Source organism: Doryrhamphus excisus, chromosome 11, assembly GCF_030265055.1.
Source record: "Doryrhamphus excisus isolate RoL2022-K1 chromosome 11, RoL_Dexc_1.0, whole genome shotgun sequence".
Lineage (NCBI taxonomy): Eukaryota > Metazoa > Chordata > Actinopteri > Syngnathiformes > Syngnathidae > Doryrhamphus > Doryrhamphus excisus.
The window spans coordinates 5,767,205-5,784,473 of NC_080476.1; the positions used below are offsets into that span (position 1 = coordinate 5,767,205).

Genomic DNA, 17,269 nt, shown 5'->3' on the forward strand with positions numbered 1-17,269 from the left:
TGGCCAGCGACCAACTTGGGATAGGAGGCCAGTCACTAACGTTAGCCCCTTTAGCTACACAGACTAGCTACTTGCTAGCCGGCGGCTAACGAGCGAGCCAAAACATCAGTTTGTCTTAATGCCGCCTGTCCTATTAAGTCATGGCAAGAGAACAGTTCTCACAAATTGAATGCGGTGAGTGCGACCGGATTTATCCCACTGACTACAACACATTCGACATTTACACGGTTTACATTTGAGTGTCAGTTAGCGACCAAAGTAACCGAGTGTGAGCGTTAGCATAGCTAGCATTAGCTCAACGGTAACAACACAGGCTAACGCACACCCCTCTCTCGTTTCAGAACTATATTACCTAATTGCCAGGTTTCTGCAGTCTGGACCTTGTCAAAAAGCAGCACAGGTAACTCGACAATAAACACGGTATTCACCTTTAACGGTGGTGTGGCTGTCCGATTAAAAAGAGCTAGCCACACGCTAGGCGCTAACGCTGAGTCCGTGTGTGTTGTTAGGTTCTGGTCGAGGAGCTGGAGGAGTATGAGGTAGGTTCAGCAACTTTCTGCCTTTTATTCTCATGCGGGCTCTCACTGTATCGCATCCTATCTGCTCAATTTCTGGGTCATAGTTTAGCTATTTCATCCAGAGCTCAACAAAAAGAGCAAGTAGCCGAGGCGAGCTGACATTGTTTTCGCGCTGCTACTAATTACTTGTTTTTAACTTTAGTTGATCCCACAACGATGGAGTTGGGGCGGAAATAAATATAAACGGACCTTCCAAGATTGGGTGAGTGACAATTCAGTTTATTATTTAATCACCTTGAATGTTTAATTTAATCGACAACTGCCACTTGATGGTGGAATTTATTCGCCCATTCAGGTGTAATACAGCGGTAAAGTTTTCACCATTATTGGATTTTTAACATTTATTAGAGTATAAATATCCATGGACAGGGTTTGTGATTGTGCGAAGAAGGGGGAGGGGAAATACTAATTTGAGAGATTGTGATTGGTTGAGCTGAAGTGCCAGTCCTCTCTCAGAGCCAATGAATTTCCTGCTTTTAACAGGCAACGGAAGACGAGCGGTGACGAATTACAGTTGTATCCAGGGCTATGGGATAGAGACGAAATTATAAAAGCTATACTAGACATGCTATGACTCAATAGCAATCCGGTATATGATGGTAATTATTGAATCATGATCTAATATATTCCAATTCTGAGTTTATGAGTCAGTTTGTAGTATTTTCGCTTTATTGTAAATTATGTACTACATTGGATCCTGAATAAAATATTTCTTTCAAGTCCATTTTTTGTGGCAAAAAAAATTAATCAGGGCATTCTCCTGGAAGGGGTTTAAAAAGCATGACGTAGCAAGCAAAAAAAATATTTATATAACCAATTTGCAAATTGTTTTTTTGTGGCGTATTTAAGTAAATTCTAGCTTTGTTTTCTTACGGTGTGCTTCCTTCCCTTTTCTGTGTGTCTTGCAGGTGGTTTTGAATGCACACATTCCTGCCGACTATCTTCTTCGTCTTTGTAAACGTATAGGCCCACTTGTAGAGAAGGAGATCCCTCCTAGTGTTCCAGGAGTCCAAACACTTCTGGGCCTGGGAAGACAGTCTTTGCTTCGTACCACCAAAAGTAATGCTTATTATTGTGAATTTATACACCTTTCACGTTTCAAATTGTCATTTTTTTACTGCCCATTGCTTGTTCAATTTAGGTTGTAGTCACCAAGTATGCAGTGGTTCAGCTGTTGCTGCACTACACAGGGGGCGTCCCCCGGAACCCCCAGTCACCAATGGTTATTCTACCAATGTTGGTATGTAAAGCAAAGCTTTGCGTTTCTGCTTCAATTTTTTTATATATCATCTGCCCGCTTTGGAACACTCTATGGGTAGTCAGTAGGGATGCTTCGATCGATCAGCCACTGATCAATAACAGGGCTGCCAACAAAAAGGACGCTTTTTGTATTGTCCTCAAAAGGCTATTTGTGTGTGGTTGTCTAATGAACACATAGCGTGTCCTGACTTATGATGATGATGCTATCACAGTGCTCTCCTATCTCACTAGCTGATTTTGAGTAGCTCACAAAGGGTCAAAGAATAATTGCTTGAAGTCTTAGTTCTGTTGAATTCAGACTTCATGCCTTTTTGTTGAATGGCAAACGAGCACAAAATAACATAAAAATGATGGCCACATTGTTTGAGTGAAGATCTCCTTGGTAAATAAAGTAGTGTACAATTGAAATGTTGCCAGTCATAAATAAAACACAAATAGTTGACAGTTCTTATGGTGATGGAAGTTAGAGACTCCTGCAACCTTGACAGTGAATTTAGTTTCAAGTCGAACAGGACAGACCTCTGTTTAATAAAGCTATTTATTTGTATGATTTTAGTCTATGGCCGAGTGGTTAGCACATGGGCCAAACAGTCAGGAGTTCGGGAAGACCTGGGTTTGATTCTCCGCTTGGTCATCTCTGTGTGGAGTTTGCATGTTCTCTGTGGGTTTTTTTCGGGTACTCTGGTTTCCCCCCGACATTCTAAAAAACACGCATGTTAGGTTAATTGATGACTCAAAATTGTCCATAGGTATGAATGTGAGTGTGAATGGTTGTTTGTCTATATGTGCCCTGCCATTGGCTGGCGACCAGTCCAGGGTGTACCCCGCCTCTCGCCTCTTGCCCCAAAAACCCCCATAGACCCCCTAATGAGGATAAGCGGCATAGAGGATGGATGGATGATCGTGTTGTCTTGAGGTAAAAATGTATTGAACAGTTTATTTTCCATATCAAATAGCATAAAATCGTTTCAAATAAATAAAAGCCAAAAAAAGAAAAGGTTAAAATGCTAAAACGTAATTTTTAAAAAATAATTAGAGTCCCTTAAAATTGTCTAATGGCGCCCCTCACCAATAGCACACATTATAAATAAATTGAAAAATGCACATTATTAGCTAACTTCACTCATGGGTGATTGGTATCAGATTTGGCAGCATAAAACCTGATCGGAGCATTCCTAGTAGTACACTCCCAACCCGCAGCCCTGAAACAATGTGCTGTACATCATGGATAATTTGGGAGAACATAAGAATGTAAAAATCTTACTTTTTTTCTGTCCGTTGTCTGAGTTTCTCAGTGCAATTAATCTTGTGTTGTCTTTGCTTGAAGTGTCCATCATGGGTGCTCGTCGGACCACTGGTGCCGTTCGTTTTGGCCAGGTCCTGCCATGTTCCTCCTACCAACACATGAAGATACACAAACGTATCCTTGGCCACCTTTCTTCAGTTTTCTGCGTCGCCTTTGACCGCACCGGCCGTCGAATATTTACGGTGAGGAAGGATTGATGGCCCACTGACTCAAAATGTTTAAAAACAAACCTAAATCTCAGTACCAGATTCTAGTAATAGGAAACTGGATTCCTTTACTAGAGTTTAGAGTTTTTACTAAGTTCCAATGAGTTAATCAATGAAGAGCCTGTTCACTGAGTCACTCATCAGGGAATGTGCAGAATTTCACATATGCGCAGTAAGTCTTTTGTCTAAACTTCTGTACTTTCAAATGAAACCTCTTCACATATAACAACGACATGAAAATAGCCAAAACAATACTGCAACGATATTAAAAAACAGTGCAAAATTTGAATAAAATTATGTGCGAAATATTTTTGAAAATAAACCCCTCTAAAACTAAATGCAAATAACAATCCAAACACTAGTGCAACATTACAATAAGATTTAACGGTACATTTTTATAATAAAATAACTGCCAAAATTGACCCGTTCCTCTATTTAAAAAATAAAGCTTGACCAGCTTGTGGTATTCAGGAAAACAAACACGTGCAATTGTGCAGCTGATGATGATTCCCTCGTGACTCACATGTACCGAACAGTGCTCATGTTTTTTGAGCACCCACAAGTGATGAAAGATTGTTGAGTATCGGTGAGTCAGTTTTGTCAAGCCTATGAAGCAGCTCAGGCAGGAAGAGGAAAGTAGGGTTGATTTGAGGCAAGGACCAGCGCTGATGCCCTTCCCAAGGAGCAAATACATTTGTAGAAATACAATTAGAGGAACAGTTGCACAATTAATGTTTTTTAGTCTTCTTTTTTTTATTTAGCTAGTGGTAACAGCTTAACAGACACCTGCACACATGAGTCCTGAGTCCAAATTCTGACTCATTCATGACTGTCAGATGTCGACTGAAAAGATGGATCTCTCTTCTGAAGTGGTGACGTTTCTTGCTCCTCTTGTCATGTCTCTGTAGGGTTCAGATGACTGCCTTGTAAAAATCTGGGCCACAGATGACGGGCGACTTCTTTCAACGCTCCGCGGCCACTCAGCAGAGATCTGCGATATGGCTGTCAACTACGAGAACACACTCATTGCTTCGGCCAGCTGTGACAAAATCATCCGAGTGTGGTGCCTGCGGACCTGTGCGCCCATTACGGTGCTTCAAGCGCACGCTGCCTCCATCACATCCATTCAGGTGGCCTTAAAATTGAATACATCAGATCGTGAAATACAACCAAAGACCAACACTATCCTCCTCTTTCCTTCAGTTCTGTCCTTCTGCCAAGGGAACGACACGATACCTGGCCTCTACAGGTGCAGATGGCATGGTGTGCTTCTGGAAGTGGTACTCTCTTAGCATGAAATTTGAGTAAGTATCACGTAAGCACTTCTGATCCGTTTACCGTTACAAGTGTTTAACTATAATGACTGTTCCTTTTTACACAGTGATCAGCCTGTCAAATTTGTTGAGCGATCACGTCCAGGTGTGCAGGTCTCCACTTCCTCCTTCAGTTCTGGTAAGTGTACTGTCATTTCTGTCAGACCCCAAGCCAGCTGAGGCTACATATTTAAATTACTACCACCAGTGTGTGACTGAGGAGTGAATGAATAATGGGTTTACTTAATTGTGAAGCACTTTGGATGTCTTTTTCAAGGCTCTAGGCACTATAGAAATCGAATCCGTTATGATTATTATTATGTTGATAGGTGGAATGTTCATGGCGACGGGTGGTAGCGATCACATGGTCAGGGTGTACTACCTTGGTGCTGAAACTCCAATGAAGGTGTCAGAGTTGGATGCTCATACAGTGAGAAACACCATTGCCAACTCATCCATGGACCTTATTTTGGAAGGCACCTGTGAATGTTAACATGTCTCCTCTGTGGTTTTGTAGGATAAAGTTGTGGTTGTCCAGTTTTGCAGTACCAGTGACAGGTATGTTTTTTTTTTTTTTTGTTCTCATGCAGCGGAAAGTGCAGCCCGGGGGGCTATTTGTGGCTCATTCTTTATTACATACATAACGCAAACGTATATATCTAAGTGCCCCCTGCCTCTGCTTTTTCAGTTTGCAACCTACTGTGGACAAAGTTTGGGCATGATCTAATTTGTTGATATATGCAGTCTCAGGTTTGTGAGTGGCAGTCGTGATGGCACAGCCAGGATCTGGCATTACCAACAACAAGAGTGGAAGAGCATCGCTTTGGACATGGCTACCAGGCTTCCAGGGTAAAATACAGTGGGAAGTGACTGTGCCTGCGATGTCATGATGGAACTGTGTTTCACTCCCTGAAGCTGATGCAATCCTTTTCCTTCAGGAGTTCTGTCGTCAATGGAGACGATAAAATCAAGCTGGTGGTGACAATGGTCGCTTGGGACCGCACAGACCAGGTCCTCATCACAGCAGTGTCAAACTATCAGCTCAAAGTGTGGAACACAACTACCGGAGAGCTGCTGCATGTTTTATCTGTGAGTGGTTCAAGTGGACATTTTCACAAAGTATTCACATCAGAAAAATGGTGTAGACATCCGCAATATATCATCTGAATCTCATTGCTCGCTCCGTTTTAAGGGTCACGATGATGAGGTGTTTGTGCTAGAGGCGCATCCATTTGACTCCCGCATCATGTTGTCAGCTGGCCATGATGGAAACGTTTATATCTGGGATGTGACCAAGGGAGTTAAGATTCGCAACTTCTTCAACATGGTAAGCAAGCAATAATGATCTTTTATGTTTAATGGTGCTGCTTTAGAGCTCTTTCATTTGTTTTCCAGATTGAAGGCCAAGGTCATGGAGCTATTTATGATTGCAAATTCTCAGCCGATGGGCAGCATTTTGCCTGCACTGACTCACACGGCCATTTACTCATCCTCGGCTTCGGTTGTAGCACTCCATATGAGAAGGTACCAGAACATATTGTTGCTTCATTGCTAAACATTCACACCCCCACCGGTTGAAGATGCAGTTAGAATACATGGTTTTCCACGCGATTCTTAAATAACAAGATTTGAAGGATTGACCAGCTTTTTAAAAATATTTTACACCCCCCAAGTACCAAACTATGTCTTTATACCCTCTAGATTCCCGAACAGATGTTCTTCCACACGGATTACCGGCCTCTTATCCGTGACTCCAACAACTACGTCCTGGATGAGCAGACACAGCAGGCCCCGCACCTCATGCCTCCGCCCTTCCTGGTGGATGTCGATGGGAATCCCCACCCTACACGCTATCAGCGCCTGGTGCCTGGAAGAGAAACCTGCAAGGACGATCAGCTTATACCTCAACTTGGATACATGGCTAACAGTAAAACTCGCTTTCTTGATTTCTGACCATTGTCACACTTGCTCAGAGAATACAACTGACAGAAGTTCTTCTCCAAGGTGAGGGGGAGTTGGTTGAGCAGGTTCTCGGCCAACAAACTGCAGAAAATGGGGAAAACATTTTGGATAATCTCATCAGACAGTTGCAGAACGAGCAGGATGAGCGTCAGAATGCAGAACGGCAGGCTGATGAAGCAGAGGGTACGTTGTGCTTACTGGGTTTGCAATATTGACTCTATTTACCACATTTTGCATATCAATACACAAATTAACGAATTAACATAACAAACTCTCTCAATTTCTATTTTGCAGGTGATGCAATAGAGGTGGTTGCCTCCTCTCCAACTGTGGGTCCTCGCAGGAGTGGGCAGGTGGATGGCGTGTGGCAAATGCAGCATAATTCCCTGCGTAGTCAAGTGGCCACCGAGCGAGACCTGCTGGCCTGGAGCCGCAGGGTCGTGGTCAATGAGGTGCCACAAGGAATATTCAAGTAAGACCACATGTTAGCCTGTATGGGCACTGTACTCGAGTTTTAGATTAGATTTATGGATGTTACTGTCCTGTTTCTGTAGAGTTATGGAGGAAAGCAGACAAGCCAAGAGTGACATGGAATGTTTTTTGTACAACGCAGAGAGGAGGAAAAAAACAGTATCTTGTCCACCCAAGGTTTGTGTGCCTGCCCAATCACTTTTTATTATTTTTTTTAAACCTAAACACTTGTTGTCCCCCCCTGTCTTGTTATGTATTCTCTCTCTGCACTTTGTAGACGCAGCCCTTGACAACACGGCTACGCTCCCTGCGGCCGACAAAGAAAAAGCCGAAGCACCACACATATCAGACTCGCTCAGCTCAAATCCGCCATCCACAGAACAGGAGTGGCCGTGAACGTATTTCTGACAGCCATGTAGACTCCGACAGTGAGAGAGACGTAGGTTCCAAATTAAGCATTTGAAAATTCACCAAGGAAAATTGAAAATTCTAATCATTATTATTCTTAAGTTTGTGCTCAACATAAATTTAAAAATGTGCAAATACTTAGCACTTCTGTAACTACATTCATGTTGACAATTAAGATTATTTCCCTTATAAGACAATGGTACTGTAACCTTTTGCATTTTACAAATACACTGTGTAAAATAAGACAAATACTCCCATAGACAGTGTATGTTGTACAAAGAGTGCTATGCTTATTTTAAACTTTTTTTTCCTGAACAAAAGTTATGAACAAATCATGAACAATGCCTTTTGTCTCTAATGTTGCCAGGCAGCAGACCAAGCAGTGGCCAGCGATGCTTCCTCTGACAGTGAAGCTCGGTGGCAAAGCGAAAGTAGCTCCAGGTGAGGGTCTCCTTCGACTGAGCACTGCTAATGCAGTTCTTGTTTAAGACGGAACGAACACCGCTCTGCTCTTTATATTCTTAGTGACTCCTCCAGCGAGTACTCAGATTGGACTGCCGATGCAGGGATCAACCTGCAGCCCCCGAAACGATCAAGCAGGAGGCTCGTCCAGCCCTCATGTTACAGCAGTTCTGAGGAAGAGGAAGAAGGTGATGACAAGGCAAAAGATGAGAAAAAGGAAAGAGAGGAGAAAAAGAAAAAGCCCAAAGAGACCAAACAGGTTAGTTGCAGCATCTTTGGCTTGACTTTTTTTTTAAAGTGTCCTTATGTTGTGGCCAGCCTTCGGCACACCTGTGTAGTCAGCATCGTGATATATCACACTTGTGAGGTGGATGGATTATCTCTGCAAAGCGGAAACGCAAACACGGATTGAGTCAAATGAGTCGGATTGAGAGAAATAAGCATTGTATGTACATAGTAAAAGTTGTGTACTAAAACACCGTTTCTATTCTCAGAAACCCACAACGTCTCTGGGCGGACTTGACGCGGAGGCGTGGCTTCCAACTTCATGGATCATGGAGACCATCCCACATCGCTCTCCTTTTGTCCCACAAATGGGAGATGAGGTAAAAAACTGAACTGTCACAGTCAATATTGTGTATGTCGTTATCTGCAGTATGCCTATACGTCAACTGTAAATCTACTTTTGGTGTTGTTATTAATGGCTTAAGCTTTTTTCGTCCAGCTCATCTACTTCAAGCAGGGCCATCAGGCCTACGTCCGAGCGGTCCGCAGGGCCAAAGCCTACAGCATCAACCCTCAGAAGCAACCATGGAACAAACTCAACCTCAGGGTGAGACCCTTCATTTCATGAAATAACATTGTGTTCTCACATTTTCAGTACTTTTTAGGAGGGGCTGAATTGTTTTACACGCTTAAGTCATCACGGATTGTTACACTTGTAAAGACATCACTTTGAATCCAAACACATAGGGCGGACTCATGGGCAAAATAGTTAATTGTGAGACATCTTTGATTTTTTTTGGTTTGTTTTTTCTAAGAAGTTTCTTGTTCTTTCTACTGGTCCAACACAGGACCAGGAATCAGTGAAGGTGGTTGGAATTAAGTATGAAGTGGGACCTCCCACTCTCTGCTGTCTAAAACTGGCATTTTTGGACCCTGTCTCAGGGAAGATGACCAACGAATCATTCTCCTTGAAGTAAGCATGAATAGACAGTAAAAATAAAAAATTCACACTAACTCAATTCAATTTGCTCATGCACATTTCCCCTCTCCATTAAAGGTACCATGACATGCCTGATGTCATAGACTTCCTGGTACTGCAACAGTTTTACAATGAGGCTAAAGAGCACAACTGGCAACCAGGTAAGGAAGTCTGCAGTTGTTGGGCAAGCTAATTTACATTGAGAGGGTGCTGTCCTTTCCACTCCTCATCATACAGGTATGCGATTCCGCAGCATCATTGATGACGCCTGGTGGTTTGGCTTGGTGGAAGATCAAGAGCCTTTGCAGCTGGAATATCCAGACAGCCTGTTTCAGTGCTTTGCAGTCAAGTAGGTGTCCAAAGTGCGGCCCGGGAGCCATTCACGACTTGCGGCTTTTTTTTTTAATTGGTCCTCAAAACAAACACTAAAATATGTTTTTAAAAATATTTAAAAACATAAGCAGAAGAATATGGAATGGGAAAAAACAACAAAGAAGAGTAGGGTAAAGAGAAACTTTCATTCATTCATTCATTTTCTACCGCTTATCCTCACGAGGATCACAGGGGGGTGCTGGAGCTTATCCCAGCTGTCTTTGGGTGAGAGGCGGGGTACACCCTGGACTGGTCGCCAGCCAATCACAGGGCACATATAGACAAACAACCATTCACACTCACATTCATACCTATGGACAATTTGGAGTCGCCAATTAACCTAGCATGTTTTCGGAATGTGGGAAGAAACTGGAGTACCCAGAGAAAACCCACACATGCACGGGGAGAACATGCAAACTCCACACAGAGATGGCAGAGGGTGGAATTGAACCCCGGTCTCCTGGCTGTGAGGTCTGTGCGCTAACCACACGACCGCCATGCAGCCTTAAAGAGAAACAGTACATACTAATTTCCTTTGTCACCGATAACATTAAGCTGCGATGCAGGCTGTTATTTTCTGAAAAAGTAAACAATGTCTTTGCATATTGAAAAGCGGCCCTCTCGTCCTTTCATTTTTTACTATGTGACCCTTGGTGGAAAACGTTTGGACACCCCATACACTTCACTTTTGCAATTTCTACAGTGAAACTTATTAGAACCTTTCCTAATATAGCAATTAGTTAATCATGTCTCAATAAAGTTTGATCCAGTCAGTTAAGTCTATTGTCTGTATGATGGCATACGCTTTGTTTTATCAGGTGGGATAATGGTGAACAGGAGAAATTGAGTCCTTGGGACATGGAACCTATTCCTGAGGAAGGTCAGTAGTCATACCTTTTTGAATTTAGTCACATCTTTGACTGGTATTGTTGATATATAAGTTTACTGTTAATTGCATTATATGGACAAAAATATGGAATTGATGTCTTGTTCCTTTTTTGCTATGCTTTCAGCTGCATTACCTGACCAGGTGGGTGATGGCGTGGGGGTGGCAGAGGAGGAGCTCCAAGCTTTGCTCTACAAGCCTCAGGAAGGAGAGTGGGGTGCTCACACGCCAGATGAAGAATGTGAGAGGATCATCCACGGCATCGATCAGCTGCTTACACTGGGCAAGTCTCACAAGTAGTTTCAAGAACTAGGATGCAGGAAAAACAATTTAGTATGTTTTACAGATGTAGCCAAGCCCTTTGCGTCACCTGTAAATCTACAACAGTATCCTCTGTACTGCACTGTGGTGGCTTACCCCACTGACATCAGTACGATCCACAAACGCCTGGAGAACCGTTTCTACAGGTAGAGCAGCAACACACACACAATGAATCCACCAATACACACAAGCTGTTGCTCTTTTCTGTTTCAGACGCATCTCCGCTCTGATGTGGGAGGTGCGCTACATTGAACACAACGCCCGCACTTTCAACGAACCCCAGAGCCCAATTGTAGCAGCAGCCAAAGCGGTGACCGATGTTCTCCTCCGCTACATCGGGTAACAAGGTTACATTAGCTTTTGTAGAAATCAAATGCAAACACAGTTAGCCCATCGGCAACTCTGCATCTCTACACCGTCAGTCTTGAGATTGTTTGTTTATTTTAGCTGCCTGACTGACAGTCACAAGGTTTTTTTTCTTGCTAGCCTGAGATAGCTAATAATGCACATACTGGGCATTCACCTATTCACTTATGAAGCCCTCGAAAGAAAACTCCCGACTACATGCTGTGACAATGTAGTAACAGGCACATTCATGATAACATGTGATATTTACATTACATTAAGCATCTCCAGAGCTTCTTCCCCGGGCGCATTTATTTCACAAGTGCTTCTTCCATCAACAACAACAACAGCATGGAAAGCGTGTTTGCTATTGCTAATCATGGCAGTCTGTGAGAGCCGCTGCCTTTGTGTGGTTTATTGCCATCACCCTCTACTATAAACATACGACTCATGATTTATAAACTAGCGTTAACTTTTCCAAACTCAAGTCAATGTAGCAGGTCCAGTCGCTTTCATTACCTTTTGGTGGTGGGCTGAGACACTGTGAGCAAGGCACTGTGTCACTACACCATAAAAGTAGTTCCTCAGTTTTAGCTCTGTCAATACCATTGTCTCTGTGGGTTGGTTAATATGCTGGTTATGTAATGTAAATTAAACATTTCAGAAGGCTTAGGTGAATAGAATTGTGTTCATAAGGATTGTGGATCATGTGTAGTTATGTCTTGTTTTATTATTTAGAAAAATGACTGTACACGGACCATAGAGGCTGTTAACAAGACACTTCTCCTCTTTGTTTGATTTCAGAGACCAGAGCTGCACAGACATCTTGAATCTTTATCAAAAACTAAAGTCTGAGGTCAGCAGTGGAGAAGATGAGGTGAGACATGGACCGGAGGAATTCATCTATTTTTTTTTTGTAGAAATGGTCATTTTTGCTTTTATATGCTCCTCTGCAGGACGTAGAGCTGGAAGTGGATTCCGACACCCCAGGGACATCCACAGCACGCCGGGTGAGACAGACCAGTGTCTGGTCACGATGATTCATCTTTATCCTTACACAGCCAGGATGCTTCAAAACAGCATTTATATTTAGAGAAATCTTTCCAGGGATGCTCATGGCTTTTTCTCAATTCCAGGAAAGCAACTCAAAGAAGCGCGGTGTGGTTTTAGATGTGACAATGTGGCAAGGTCAATGTCGAGAGCTGCTGCGTAAGATGATCTCCTCCCATGATTCTCAGCCGTTCAGACAGCCAGTGGATCTCTTTGAGTATCCGGTAAAACAATCAGCAAGAACATCTTGGAGTCTTCACACAATGATGACAATTGGAGCTTTACTGATCTCCTTTGTTCAGGATTATCGAGACATCATCGACACACCCATGGATCTGGGTACTGTGTCAGAGACACTGGTCGCCGGGAATTATGAGAACCCGATAGAGTTTGCCAAAGATGTCCGCCTTATTTTCAGTAACTCCAAAGCATATACACCTAACAAGAAATCCCAGGTGAAATAGAAAAAAATATTATTTGAACTGAATGAAGTCTCTTCTGAATGTTTTGTCGGCTTTCTGTTTAGATCTACACCATGACCCTCAGCTTGTCTGCCTTCTTTGAAAAGAACATCATTGCCATCATTTCTGATTACAAGTCAGCCATTCAAAATGAACGGCGAACTCGTCAAAGAGAGAGTTACAGAACTAGGTTACACAATGGAGGCAGCTCACCAACTATGAGGTATGACCTTACACGCCACAATACCTGAGCTCTTAGTACGACTGCTCCGGGCTATGTGGAACAAACACGCAGCAGACTGTAAAACTCATCAAACGGCCCTGCAGAAACTGTTTGCTCATCTTTTTATTTATTTATTTTTTTGTTTGCTCATCTTAATATCAGCTACTAAATGTGCTCAACTCTGAGATACACAGTGTGTCCCATAAAATTCATCATTTGAAATAGGAATATCTGAGTAATTACGGGTGGCACATGCTTATATAAATCTCCACCCCAAATACAAGACCATTTTTTTCCAGACAAAGTACTGTTATATTCGGGTCAAAATGGCGGACGAGTGGTTAACGCTCAGTCCTCACAGCTAGGAGACGTGAGTCAATTCCACCCTCGGCCGTCTCTGTGTGGAGTGTGCATGTTCCCCCCGTGTATGCGTGGGTTTTCACTGGGTACTCCGGTTTCCTCCCACATTCCAAAAACATGCTAGGTTAATTGGTGACTCCAAATTGTCCATAGGTATGAATGTGAGTGTGAATGGTTGTTTGTCTATATGTGCCCTGTGATTGGCTGGCGACCAGTCCAGGGTGTACCCCGCCTCTCGCCCGAAGACAGATGGGATAGGCTCCAGTACCCTTGTGACCCTCGTGAGGATAAGCGGTAGAAAATGAATGTATGAATGGCATTTGTCTCATTTTATTCAGAGTTAGTACATGTTAACACACACAAACTGGTCTAACTTTGAAAGTGCCTGCTAAAAAATGTCTAGTTTAGATTTGTATTGATTCAATATTGATAGTCTTGCATAAATGTCAGTTTTTTTGGAGTGGGAGTATCACTGATTTTGAGTGTAGTGCATTTTGTGTCACTTAAAAACGTGAAGTTTTCCAAAATGATGGCTTTGACTGTCAGGCATTTTGTTTCCCAAGAGTTCCAGAGATACCAAAATGTCACTTTCTGTTTCCAGCTCCAAAAAGAAGCACAAGTCGGGAACCCTGTCGCAGCCCAAAAAAGCTCAGTCCTCAGTGAAGAATCGCTCGCAGAAACCTCATCTGGGTATGCGATCAGTGATTTGTTATATTTACTATAAACCACCTCTTGGAACAACGAGCTATCCAATATTGCGTCCTACTGCATTTGTAAGTGACGCGTCATCCTATTGTGTTGTTGCTTTAGCCCAGGAAAGCAGCAATGTAGCACAGGAGGAGGAGGACGACGTCCAGCCTTCTTCTCCCAGTTCAGAGACCAGTAGCGACAACAGAAACCAGAAGCGTCATCGCAAAAAGCCCACCAAGAAGTCAGGTACAAGAAGCTTCTTGTTTGTCTTCCCCTTTCAAAATAAAAACCCATTTAATTATAATAGCATCACAACGGGGTAAAATCAGTTGAATTATCTGCCACCAGCTCATCCAGCCCCACTCTGTGGCTCATGTGGCTGTGTAAAAAAAGTTCAGATTTGAAAGCCAAAGGGTAATTTATATGACAAACTGGTCTGTTTATGTTGACATGTTGTAGTCCCAGGTCTATTTGTTCTTTTTCTTACTTTACAGTGCCCGTTTCAGTCACCATCAAAGGGGTCATTGTATGAAACTGGTCCGTTTATGATGATTTGTTTTGTTGTCTTGGTTCCTCATTAAGTCAAAACACCCATTAAGTCGATGTTGACAAACTCTCATATCTATAGGCTCAAAATGGGTAATTTCTGTGAAAAATGTGTGTTTTTTTTATGTTGACATGTTGTAGTACCGGTCCGCTCTGTTATTACCGCCAACGCACTCTCGCTTAAATCGACGTCAGCATACATGGTTGAAGTTAAATATGTGCCATCATTTTTATGAAAAACCAGTCCATTTATGTTGACATTTTTGTAGTCCCAGTCCTCCGTATTCGTATTTCTTAAAAGTGCCCGTTGAAGTCGACGCTGGTTGAAATAAACTTGTAGGAAAAACTGGTCCATTTACATTGTGTTGTACCGCTACATTGCATGTTTTCTCCGGGTACTCCGGTTTCCTCCCACATTCCAAAAACATGCTAGGTTAATTGGTGACTCCAAATTGTCCGTAGGTATGAATGTGAGTGTGAATGGTTGTTTGTCTATATATGCCCTGTGATTGGCTGGCGACCAGTCCAGGGTGTACCCCGCCTCTCTCCCGAAGACAGCTGGGATAGGCTCCAGCACCCCCATGACCCTCGTGAGGATAAGCGGTAGAAAATGGTAGAGAATGGAAGGATATGATACTGATGTTACAGACTTGAATATTGTCTTTATATTTATTTTATAGTGTCTGATCAAGGGATGCTACCCAGAGAACAATAGTCAGCAACAGTATGTATCTCTTATGTAAAATGTAGTGGCGGCTAAGTATAATGTAGCGAGGCTAGAAAATGATCAATTAAGCATTTAAACAAAATGAACAAAAGGGAGAAGGTTTTTTTTCCTTGGCTCCCACCCCAACTCGACATTTGATCTGGTGCTTTGTGTGTAATTCTGCCAACAAAAATCCGACCCTAGACATGTCAGACGTGTGTATTGCACTCCAATAGGCTTCAAATGTTGTCAACTTTCCACACCTGCATCAGGATTCAAGCTCAAGCTGCCGCAGATGACCATCTCAGAGCGGCGCCGCGGCCCAGACCGGCCTCAGTCTGACGACGGGGAGGGGTCCCGGTCCAACAGCTCATCGTCCTCGTCATCCTCTGTGTCGTCGTCATCGTCCTCGTCTTCATCATCGTCTGACAGCGAGAGCAGCTCGGACGGCGAGGGGGAGAAGTACATGGAAGGAGGAGATCATGATTACAGCAAAGCGCCGTGCCTGTCGCTGCGTCTGTCTCTAAAGGGCAAGATGGTCGTCTCAGGGAAGCGGAAACACAAAGCGGAAGAGGACATCTCGATGGGTGTGAAGAAAGCACGATTGCAGCAGCCCGTACAGGAGGAAGAGGAGAACGAAGAAGAAGAAGAGGAGGAGGAAGAGGAGGAGGAAGAAGAGGATCTGCTACAGGTAGGAAATATCGAACCAGATCAGCAAGAGGAAGAGGAAGATGAAGATGAAGAAGAGGAGGATGAGGAAGAGGAGGAGGAAGAAGAAGAAGAGGAGCAGCAGAGTGCAACAGGAGCAACCGTGGCTCCGCCCTCTGCCAAAGCCTCAGGGAGCTCTCGCCAGGTGAACACTCGCAACCGAGGCCGCAGGACAGTGGTGTACCAGGACGAGTCAGAGGACGATGGTCACGGATCCAAGGAGGACCCCCTTAACCTAGGCAGGTCTCGTTCGGGACGGGTACGTCGCATGACGGAGAAAGCTCGCGTCAGCCACATCATGGGTTGGAGCCACTGAACCTCAGAAAAACACTCAACTACACTGCAGGGATTTATCTTCTTTTTGTACAGGTGTGTATAGAATAAATAGGAATATAAACCATGACGTTTTCCATCTGAGACTGTTGAATGGTGCTAACATGTTGCCCAGGCGGGGTGTTTGCCTCCCTGGCTGATAGCTGCTGGCCATCACGGACCTCCTCCTTCACCTTGGCCTTACTGGTACCGCTCTTCCTCTTGCTTGTCATCCTCACAGTCCAGCCTTCTTTCTGCTGCTTCTCTCTCCACCGGGCCACCAAAGAAAGGAAGCAGGGATGAGCAGAAACATGATGCATGCTAGTATGTGATGATGTTTTCACTTCCTGCTTTTTCCTTCCTTCCACCTCTCGGCGTGCCATCAACACACAAACTAGCACCAGGAAGAACTTGTAAATATACCATCTTCCCCTCGGTCCCCTTTAATGGCATTAATAGTTTTTTTTCTTTTTCTTTGTAAAATGTCTGTACACTTCCAAGATGGATGCCTCCATGTAGGCTTCCTCTCAAAGGGACTCTTCCACAGAGATATTTATTTTTCCATTGTGTCATACTTGCATTGACCGTGAAATATTTTGCACATTTTTATCTTTTCCATGCGGCAGCTTAGTCATGAGGATAATGGAGGAAAGGTGAACATTTTTGTGTGCCAGCACAGTCTCATTATTGGTTTTCCTTAACAGGCAAAACGCGATGCAACTCAAAAGTGAGGTTGTTTGAGATGCACATGTTGTTTTTTTTCTGGAATCACAATATGGCCATGAATGTTTACAGGGTGCCCAAATCAGCTGATTTTTAAACAACCTTTAAACAGCATGAACTTGATGGATTATTTTCATTTATGTAGTGCGTGGATCTCAAGTCTGGCTTTGCATTAGTCCACACATAAATGTAACATTCAACTGTAGCTGGAACAACTCAACTTTGTGACTTTTATAGGCAGTGTTTAGATTTTTTTTTTTAAATAAAAGATACAAAGTTCTTATCATGACCTTTTTGTTTTCTGTCCCTTAGTGTACAAAGAGTTTTTGGTAATTAGCTCCAAAAAGGTCCCAAAAAATCCAAAGTCATGTTTTGGTACACTGCTCAAGGCTCCAG

General features: G+C 43.3%; 1 protein-coding gene across 1 annotated transcript; it reads left to right on the forward strand.

The window, feature by feature from the left end:
• Positions 1 to 6: 6 nt before the first annotated feature.
• Positions 7 to 16,820, forward strand: brwd3 (bromodomain and WD repeat domain containing 3). Its single transcript, XM_058087651.1, has 40 exons — positions 7 to 174; positions 342 to 400; positions 510 to 539; positions 721 to 780; positions 1,487 to 1,637; positions 1,720 to 1,818; positions 3,166 to 3,326; positions 4,259 to 4,480; positions 4,554 to 4,654; positions 4,732 to 4,802; positions 4,993 to 5,093; positions 5,181 to 5,221; positions 5,408 to 5,512; positions 5,602 to 5,752; positions 5,856 to 5,990; positions 6,059 to 6,187; positions 6,365 to 6,590; positions 6,668 to 6,808; positions 6,920 to 7,097; positions 7,180 to 7,273; positions 7,374 to 7,535; positions 7,872 to 7,945; positions 8,030 to 8,225; positions 8,461 to 8,571; positions 8,691 to 8,798; positions 9,040 to 9,164; positions 9,249 to 9,331; positions 9,408 to 9,519; positions 10,361 to 10,422; positions 10,556 to 10,711; positions 10,775 to 10,895; positions 10,963 to 11,088; positions 11,899 to 11,971; positions 12,051 to 12,104; positions 12,231 to 12,368; positions 12,447 to 12,599; positions 12,671 to 12,828; positions 13,790 to 13,878; positions 13,999 to 14,124; positions 15,403 to 16,820. The coding sequence occupies exons 1-40, from the start codon at positions 141 to 143 to the stop codon at positions 16,152 to 16,154; spliced, it is 5,268 nt and encodes a 1,755-aa protein (XP_057943634.1). The 5' UTR covers positions 7 to 140; the 3' UTR covers positions 16,155 to 16,820.
• Positions 16,821 to 17,269: the final 449 nt, after the last annotated feature.

Coding starts and splice junctions, on each gene's coding strand:
- brwd3 (XM_058087651.1), top strand. CDS start 141: ATGGCAAGAGAACAGTTCTCACAAATTGAATGCG. Junction 4,655..4,731: donor TCTCTTAGCATGAAATTTGA/GTAAGTATCACG, acceptor CTTTTTACACAG/TGATCAGCCTGTCAAATTTG. Junction 6,591..6,667: donor ACTTGGATACATGGCTAACA/GTAAAACTCGCT, acceptor TTCTTCTCCAAG/GTGAGGGGGAGTTGGTTGAG.